The 10,163-nt window shown below is 35.5% G+C and overlaps 2 protein-coding genes across 3 annotated transcripts in view; one reads left to right on the top strand and one right to left on the bottom strand.

The window, feature by feature from the left end:
- Positions 1 to 4,993: 4,993 nt before the first annotated feature.
- Positions 4,994 to 8,414, bottom strand: LOC137399933 (uncharacterized). 2 transcript variants are annotated; one of them, XM_068086197.1, is made up of 2 exons: positions 8,309 to 8,414; positions 4,994 to 6,839 (listed from the first exon to the last, which is right to left on the bottom strand). In XM_068086197.1, exon 2 carries the CDS (start codon positions 6,798 to 6,800, stop codon positions 5,664 to 5,666), a length of 1,137 nt encoding a protein of 378 aa, XP_067942298.1. In that variant the 5' UTR covers positions 6,801 to 6,839; positions 8,309 to 8,414; the 3' UTR covers positions 4,994 to 5,663. The 2 variants fall into 2 exon arrangements, with proteins under 2 accessions (XP_067942298.1, XP_067942299.1); XM_068086198.1 differs by having other exon boundaries at positions 8,297 to 8,392.
- Positions 8,415 to 8,627: 213 nt separating this feature from the next.
- LOC137401101 (hyaluronan-mediated motility receptor-like) overlaps positions 8,628 to 10,163 on the top strand; it is a 47,214-nt gene continuing 45,678 nt past the window's right edge. The window contains exon 1 of the mRNA XM_068087464.1: positions 8,628 to 8,777. The gene's annotated coding sequence lies outside the window, so the exon portion shown is untranslated. The remainder of the gene's footprint in view (positions 8,778 to 10,163) is intronic.

Genomic DNA, 10,163 nt, shown 5'->3' with positions numbered 1-10,163 from the left:
ATATGTAAATAAGTTCATTTACCATTTATTTATTCAAATAAAGTTATTTTACTGGCTCAAATACTTCATAACACTATTGTCTAATGCGTAATGTATATAGGTAGCATTAAAGCCCAATGTTGCGTGAGTGCAACATTTAATATCTCAGGTCAGGGTCGTTGTAGAAAATAAAATAATTAGAAAAAACACTACTACATATATCTAAAAACTATCAACAAAGTTTGAAAGTTTTTAGAGCAAAGCTTCTGTGTATGGGCCTCAGAGGGTTAATCATTAATATCCGTTTTATGACATTGGATAGACTGAATGTGTGCCACAACCAATCTTTGCCACTTGAATAGCTGTTAATTATCATCGGCTATTCTTCGACTGGAATTCATCTGAACAAGTTGGTGAACAAGCACGAGTACTGATGGAAACTGAATAACAGGTTGCTACTAAAAACAACTAAATCTTCCTTTGAAAACGAAGTTCTTTCACTAAAAGCCGGAATATGCTTACCGAACAACAGACACTGAAAGAGCACTAAACACCTACAGTCATCTAAAGAATTTGTGGCCCTACCACCATAACACTTGCTTTTTATACATGCCCTACATCATACATCTAATGGTTGCATCACAACAATATCATATGAAAGTGACTTATAATGTTCACCATTGCCTGGAAGTGTAGGTTTTTTCTAATCAAAGACGACAAATGTGGCAATTGAACAATTCCACACATTTACTACCGCCAGCTGTCAATGATAAGCCTAGATTTGTGAAAGATAGTTATAATTCACGATGGAAACTTTATGGGGCGATTAAAGAAAACACAAACCCAATAAATGTGTCTCTCACAGTGCTCATACGGGTCACAGAAAAAGCAAACTTAGTTAAACATGGTGAATAAATTTAAATGGCAATACACGCTTAGGAACGCAATCATTTTCATTGATGTTATGTTGTGTTTGTGACGTAACAAACTCAGTGTGATTGTGACTGAGAAATATGATTGGCAGATTAACTCCGATTTTGTAACTTCTCAATTAATTTCACTTTTATTAAATAAATCGGTTTATAGCTTATGAAAAGCTTGAACCGCTGTGTTACGCCCACACCTGTAGTTACAAAGAGAATAAAAATGGGATTCATAAGGCGGAAAGCAGCGAACAACACTGGTGGATTATTGAACACCGGTGAACTATTCTAATTAGAGGATATAAAGTGATTAATGGTAGTTCTATTTCGAATATACAAATCTGCTGGTGTAAAAAGCGTATGTTTTCACTTGGGTGCAACTGAAAATTGGTGTCTGCTCCATTTAATCTGTGATTGATTTGCCGGTTTGACGAGAGGCCTACATTCTTTTCTATTATCCATAAGAAACATTGTTCAAATGCAAGTATATACAAGGGCCAGATACTTGGGATGGCTATTTTTCTAAAAAAATTATTTTTTTTAGAAAAAATTCTAAAATTTCTATTAACTTTCTATTAAACTTAATCTAATGAAAAATAAATTTTTGTTTCTTGCTTTTGAAATTTTGTGTTTAGGTCAACAAGAACGTTTCTACAATTGTTGTTGCTGCGCATTTAAATACTACAATAATCTATTTCACTGCATGGAAAATTGTTTTTAATGAAATTGGGCAATTTAATTTGAAAATAGTTTAAAGATGCAAATGTGCGTAAACTATGAGGCAAACACTTTTGACAAATTATTGAATTAATGACAATGATGATCTTTAAATCAAGTTCCACCAACACATTAACGCTGTTTTTATCAATGTTTGTTGATATCACAAAATACTATAGACTTTAAACGGAAAAATATGATCTCGGCGGAAGACAAAAACAAAATTCCAGTTGAGGTGCTCTTCCTGCTGCTGCTCCATACAACAAGGTGTTAAACTTTTTGTCATCAATTGTGTGTTTGATTGCTGTAATGGTTCATTGTCTGTTTATCGACAAATTCCCAGAAAATTGGAGTCAATATTAAAAGTGAAGTAGTTTCCCATAATTGGTTTAAAACAAAATACAATTTCATGAAAAACTAAGTTCAGAAAAAGCTTGGACTTGTCTTCTCACGAGTGTAAATGGGGTCAATAATATCTAAAGAAATTTTGTCACTGAAGTTTTTTCACACTTTATATTCGGTGTGGTGAACAGCAATTTAATTAAGCAATACTGTCTACAAACCCTGTTATATGCTAATCTGCAGAAAATACAGGATAGGATGTCCAGAGGCATTCTGCGGTGATGAAAATGTATGAAACTAACCGCAGCCAATCAAAGGAATCGGTTACGCTTCACTGCTTGCTACTCAAGACTAATCACAATCAAATGAATTGTGCTGTACACAATGAAGCATTCAGCCATCTTGCATTGGCCTAGTTGTCAGTGCTTATTTGTCAGGTTTCCGGATAACAGCAGACGGTAGAAAAAACTATGAAAAGCTGGCAATTCAGATGGGAAATCAACAGCAACCAAGAGACCAAATCTGAGGATCTACATGAGGAAAGAATGATCGGGACTTACACGAGTTATTTCAAGATACTAGTTCTAACATAGAAGGAATATAGTTCTTGCCATGGACCTAGTATGACAAAAAGTCGACGATGGATCGATATGACTGAGAAATTTTATTACTCTAACTGGCAGTTGATTAAGATAAGGAACACGACAACCATGACTGCGATAAACTACAGTTCAAAGTGCTACGATGAGTAAAATAGGTTGTATCAATCCATGCTTTAAATGTGAGTCACACAACGTTGCGGTTAAGAATATTTGAATGTACCAAAAGTTTTGAGACAAAATTTGAACTTCTGAATTGAGGAAGTTAATAGGAAAAGCAATGGTCAGTATGCAGGATGGCTGCGCTTTCTTTTGACCAAACAAAAATTGAAACTTAGATAACAGACAGGCCTTGTTCTTGTAGATGCAAAGCATTAACATGGAGGTAATGAAAGGATGACTCATCTGAGAAGAAGACTGCATTATCACTGGAGTCTCATAACACAAATGGATAAGAAACTATTCAAAATACTCTCACGGGGCCAGCCTGATCACCATCCAGTTTATTTGGATACAATTAAAACAATGCAAGTGAAAAGTTTGAAAAAATCTACCCCTGATGTGAAAAAAATTGTAGGCAAAAGAATACAAAATATTTTACTTTTGGATCAGTATTACGAACAAAAATGCCTAGTCTGTGGATTTCTTAACTAGTTCATAGAAATATCACCAGGTGAAACGAAATCGATTAAAACGCGACAACGGACTGAAAAGCCTAAAAATTGTATAAAAAAACAATTAAAACTGTCAATACCAACTGTTAAAACTCAATCCCTACTTCAATGACAAAACAAATCATCAAGTGTGATGATGTAACGTACATTCCAAAAGCTGTATTAGCATGAATCTTTCACAAGCCTGTTAAATGTTATCTATCATCTGAAATACCAAAGACCTATAAGTCCTGGTGAATGCTGTTTGCTAGGAAAAAAAAAAAAGTTTCTTTGTGTTACTTGAGGATTTTACATAGGAGTTAGCTTTTTCCTAGCAATATAATTTAGTGTTGTTAACCTCCATGTTCCAGGCAGCCCCATTTGCATAGCATCCAAAAAATATCTTGTACAAGCTAAAATCTACACTCAAGCGATCACTTTACAGCTAAGAGCGATCGAAAAAACAAAAACCAGTCAGTTTTAATGTCTTAAAGCATTTTATGGCTGTCATGAGAAAAACGTAAAACTTTAGGAGCATGAAAAAATCTGAAAACTCAGTACAGAATGCATCAATATGCACTAATACTAACCAATAACATGTACATATGCAAGGACTCGTTTTGCAAAGAATTACCAAAGATGACTAAAAATACTGAAATCATTATGCACCATTTTCAAAAACTGTTGATGTATATCCTAAAGCCATCAGATTACTAAAAAAAGGTTTAGGATAGCAACATTACTGGCGCATCACCATCAAAGTGCTACGCGCAGTGAAGGCAAGTATAGCCACACTAACATAATAAAGTCACTCAACCGTGTCAAATAAGCTAGTAATCAGTAAAGGCATAACAGGGGATAAGCTACTAACAAAGCTTCTCGCTACAGCGACATACATGTACACGCTAGCCGATAGCAGCTCAGCTAGCCGATAGCAGCTCAACTACGCATTTCCGTAGCTTGGTTAATGGGAAATGTAAATTTTTAGGTAGACGACTCATGGCCATTGCGATATTTTTGAAAATTGCAATTTCCACATGAAGTGCATGGTTAAATGAATATCTGAAAAACGTGTCACTGGTTTGTCCGTAAGCGCCTTTTTACAGAAGTCTTTTCCCCTTTTGGTCATACTAGCTTACGGTTCCAACTCAGCAATTTTTCAAGATTATTTTTCTATTAATATGTGATGCACAATTTTTTTTCTAAAAGAATAACCTTACGAGCAATCACTCATGTTTCGCAACATGTTAATCTTGGAACCATCATTTTAAAATGCAAACAAAATGTAAACATCGATCTGCACCATCTCTGACAAAGTCTGCTCAAGATGTTTCGACTGGATACCTGAACAGGTTTGAAGGTGGAAAGCAGTTCTTTGTAAACCATGATTCAGCAAGTGTAGCGTGTTGTCAATTTTGGTAAAATTAGTAGCGTAACAAGATATTAGCAACTGTTCCAAAAATTGGTCAAGCATTTTTGTATCTCCAGGAATGGGCTAATCTCTATTATATTGCAGACCAATAACTTGAAAATTACAAAAAATCTTCAACCCTAAATCCAAGTAGTTATGCCTGAAATACACCACAGCATGTTTTAGCCACTAGCGTGCCACACTATACTGCATTGAGTCAATAACTTTGAGATCATTTACTTATCAAACTTCCCAATAGTTTGGTAGATTTCATCATTGCCAATCTTGACTATCCATGTCTAGAGATGACTCTACTTGGTCATTTGATAAAAAACTTTGATTTATAGGAGATCATAAGTAAAAGAAATGTTGATAGCACAAGTTTTATTTAAACCCATATATAACAAACACAAAACATGTAGAGTTGAGCTCACTTAGCCTAATTACTACTCAGCCTACACATCTCATGTGGTGAACAAAATTGAAAACACACAAAAAATTGACATTATACAAAAAAAAAGTAAATTAGTACACTATAGCATGAAAAACAGTAGCAAACTTGTGTATGCCAAAAGGGGAAAAGAAAATAATCTTTAAATATCACAAAAAGCGCTATAGCAACCGGTGCTTAATAGCCAACTGACTATGTTCTTTAAACACGCGACATATTTATAGATTGTCTATTACTGCAGTGGTCGAGCAGTCGAATATTATTCACCGGTAACGTGCAATTATGCGCAATGAACGATGTTCGCGAAGAATTGCAGCTTGTTAGTATATAACTTTAACATTTTTATTATTCCAACTACAGAATGTTATTTATAATACTGGTAAACAGGAGCACCTACTGCATTGAGCAAAAAAAGGAAATTTCCAGGCAATGGTTTCAGAGCTTTGATATTCTAGGTAGTGTTAAGAACTAGCCCTTCACGAACTTTAAATATAATAATGTAAGATTAGTTTTTGTTTCAGAATCTCTGTATTGCATTACCTAATCAATACCTATTTGGTGAGCTTATTGGAAAGTGTACAAGCAGACTTATATAGAATGAAGACTTGCCACCCCCAGGTTGTAAAACAACAGCCATCTAAATAGAAAATGGATTAGGAAAGGAAATAAATAAAGGGCAAGTAAAATAATTACCATTTCCTTAGACTTGGAAGACAAAGTACCATCTTTAGTCATGTCAAGAGAAGCAGGGCTTTGAATTTCGACAGACACCTTATCTCGGACATTTTCTAGTTCTCCTATAAACTTTGTCTTCATCGATTGAGAACTGCGCCCTGATAGCCCAATTAAGTCTTGCTTAGTCTCATTGGTTGCAGGTTCGCTTTTCTGAGTTTCACAACTTTGAGCCAAAAATGGCTCAAGAAAATCGTCATGTTCCTCTACATTTTCCATAATGCCGTTTTGGCTATGGTTTTCAACCATATTATTTATTGCTTTAATAGATGGGTCTATCAGCAAACCACGAAGCTCTGGTGAATCATCTCCAGGGTAAGTGTAATTGTACTGAGTTAAACTATGTTTAGCTTTGTGAACTACCAAGAAATCAACAGATGTAGAACAAGTGACGGAGGTAAGCAAATCAGACAAAAATTCATCGGTACGAAGGAGAGACTTGCTCGCTTTTAATCGTTCTATTTTTACCCGACAGTCACGGGTTAAACAGCTTTGAATCAATGGAAGCTGGTAGCAATCAGACTCTTGTTGTCGTTCAATGTTTACATTGGCTGAACCCAAAAGTGTAACTGCTTGCAAATTCGCATCACCCTGTGCTATATGAGAAATAATATTTGCCTCCATATTAGGCTTACTACCCTCATTAATGATTATTTGTGAGTCATTCATTTGTGAGCTTGCAAGCGATGCATATTGCGCATTAGAGAAATTTTTTTCACCCGCTAAATGCTTTTGACGAGTTCTGCTACTAGTTCGAATTCTGTTAGTTGAACCAACATCCCAAGTTGTATCAGTGTTCATGTTCATTTGATTCAATAGAATAGCGGATGCTTTTAATGAAGCACCTGCTACCCTACAAGCGTCAGCAACAGAGCCGTCTTCATGCAACAAAAGAGAACCGCTCTTCAACTCTTCATGTCCATTTGTGTTCTGTTCTGTCTTGGCATTTCCTAACCCATAAGCCAATGAAGTGTTGTCAAGAGTTGTTTCCATATCAGTCTTTTCTCAACATCTCAATTTAAGTTCAGCCACCTATATTCGAAATAAACAAAACATCAAACACTATCCACAACATTGTTGTGATAGCAATGCCCGCTTCAGTAAATTTAACTTCCCATTACTAATGGACAACATTTCTGTTGCTAAGTATAAGATCAACAAAGTATATATCTTGTAAGGTATTTCACATTTTTTCCAAGAGACAAAGACCTAAAATTACCAGAAAACGTTATCCTAAAATATAATTGATCGTACATTACTCAATAGATGAAAAAGGGTGATGTCCATTTAAACATACCAAATTCAATCACAAAATATTTGTTTTCTATTGACTAATCAAGATTGTTTCATAATTAATAATAAAAATTTTTTTAGACAATGCGTTCTGGTTACACATTCAATTGCATAATGAAATGTTGAAAAAGGTTTTGCGCACGTAGTTGCCGTGAGATACAGTTGTGTCGAAATATTACAGTTCAGTGCTAACTTGCAACAATATAAGCATGTATTATCTAATCAGTGCTAGTACCAGGAGAAGACAACTTCATCACTAACATTACTATGTTCTTATGTGTCAAGTAAATATTTTAAGTACAATAAAGGTTGCTAAAAAAATTCGGAGTTTGAGAACAAATCTGGCCTACACGAACTTTAGTTTGACTTTGGTCTAGCCATATTTTGTCAGCAACAAAACATACTGACATGCTGCAATTAAAACCAAAATCAATATTACAGAATTCCTCAAAAGCACTTATGATAAAAAATGACCAATGTTGGGTTAACAAATTACGTTTTCAATTCTTAGGCAAATGTCTTTTGTTACAAAACACGAGTAATATATTCAGAACCGGACATCGTCATTACATGAAACCTGCTATCAGGGTATATGCATCTACATATATTTTCAATTTTAAAAGGATTAGATTGATTAGCCTATAATGATAAATAACAGCAAAAGTTAAACCTGAACAAAATCTTTCTAAGGTTAAGCTTTCGTGTCATATGATAAAGCTTATATGACCAGCATTTTTAAATTCTCAAAACGCCGCAGTATATCCCTATACTATCGTGAGCACAACCATACACTAATCAGATTTAGGTCAGTTCAAAAGTAATTCGTAGTTCTACTAAATGTAAACAACAAGCTGTAGTGAATGCACTGTTAGATTTATTGAAGTAGAATTTATCGACTTGTAACACATTTAAAGTCTCCAGCCCACAACACCTATACCAAGTCGTCTAATGCTCATCATCTTGACACTGCCATGTAAAATATAGTAAGAACTAGCACACGTTTTTTTTCCAAACTAGCTTGCACTGATCTATTAATATTATTATGGTAATTCTTGCAGACGATTATGGTCTATTATAGAGACGATGATTCAGGTTCCTTGTTAATCAATAAGTCACGTTCGCAAAACCTTTCGTTTATGTCATTGATATGATTATGAAAACAATAATTAATCCGCATTTAAAGTATTTGTACACACATAATAACTAACACCGATGTTGCACGCGTGAAGACGCCAGTGTGCAGTGTAAGCTTTACATGTAAATCAAGCAGCTTCCAAACCAGCGCGGCTTAGAGATCTCATTTCAAGAAATGTCGGTGACCTTGAACTTCAATTAAAGAGTAAGCGGTTGGAGGATATAAAACAGAACGTTTTTCGGTGGCGTAGTAGACGCTTCTATGTAATCCAGTTTAAAGATCGTTTCTGTATAATTAAACGCACAGACGCTTACGACTTCACGGCGGCGGGTTGTTGAGCAAATATATATAGCTAAACCGCCAATTCCGACCCCCGATTGCTGATACTACACAAAGCTAGCATTATGCTGACTAAATTTAAGCGCGTCTCCGTAAATTATTTCACGTCTTATTATTGATCGTTCACAGGATATTTTTATGATGTTAAGAAAAGGATCGCATACCTCACATTGGTTAGGCCAGTAATGGAATATGCTAGTGAGGTACGAGACCCATATTTAATGAGACAAGATAACACTTGGAAAAATTGCAGAGGAAGGCATTTCGTTTTATTTCAGGGATTAATGGTACACTGCGTGTATCAGAGGCTCGCAACATTTTTGCCATTCTTAATATCGAGCCTTTGGCACATCGACAAAAAATGTTTGCATGTCTTTAATGTTACGGGTTTTATCCGAGGGTGGTCACAGTTCTATTATTAAGAGTTTTGAACATACATGTATACAAGATTTTATTCACAACCGTGAAACCAGACAGGCAACATGTTAGGCACTCCTGGCAGACCTGCCAACCCTGGAGTGGGGAAGGAGTGAGAGTTTATTTTGGGGGCAATGAAAATGCGAGGATTTGATAAGTGGAATAAATTTTCATAGCGTATAAAAACACCACAGCGAAAGATAATATAACTTTATATGGAAACTACATGTGGAGGTGGAGGCTATTGATAGATGAGAATGCCGCAAATATGTTTATACATAGTAGTTTATTAGTAGTAAGTATATGATTACTATTTTAAGATTGGTGCAAAATAACAGGTTTGCTTGGGTAAAAGGGGCAATTGCGTGACACGGGCGTAAGATGCGTGAGGCATGGGACAATTGCGTGAGTCCTACGCCCAATGCGTGAGAGTTGGCAGGTATGACTCCTGGCATTATTCACAAACCAAACATTTCATCACCAAAGATTTGCATCCTGAACTTCACGTAACTTGCGTAGTTATAATTAAAGGGTACTAACTTTTTTGCGTGTCCATATGCAAGCATTTTTATGGGGCGCCATTGAATTGATGGCCCTCTTTTACCCAGCACCGGGGTATAAAGGCTCTGTTTTAATCTAGACTTCGAGGTTTACGTAAGCTGAAAACAAACGATGTATTTTCTATTAAGTTTCTGTAACGAAATAGTTCTAGTGTTTTTTTTATAAATTCGACATGTTTCGGTGGTAATAGTTGGAATTGCTCCGATTTTAATATCGGTATCGGTGCCGATATGGGTGTTAAGTATTTGAATCGGTATCGGCCGATCTTTTCTTGAAAAATCGGAAACTTCAGATACTTTTTACAGATCAACTATTTAGCAGAAAACCGTATTTTAGCCTGCTACGCTAATAAAAGATTATCATCTGCAAGTTCCTTACTTTTACCTAATGAATACCGGGCCTGTTATACAATCTATTTCATGTCCATAGCCTAATAAACATCCTCACAGCTGAGAAATCTTTTGGCTTTAGTCAGGACGTAATCACAAAGTGCGGTATTTCCCCATTACAGCAATATGATTTATTGCAGCCAATCACTAACAAAAGAATAATGTTGAGAAACAGTAATGCGGTGTAATGTTTCTAATTATTAGCATTACGAAACTAATTTT

This window comes from Watersipora subatra, chromosome 7 (assembly GCF_963576615.1).
Source record: "Watersipora subatra chromosome 7, tzWatSuba1.1, whole genome shotgun sequence".
NCBI lineage: Eukaryota > Metazoa > Bryozoa > Gymnolaemata > Cheilostomatida > Watersiporidae > Watersipora > Watersipora subatra.
This window is presented reverse-complemented; position numbering and strand designations above follow the sequence as displayed.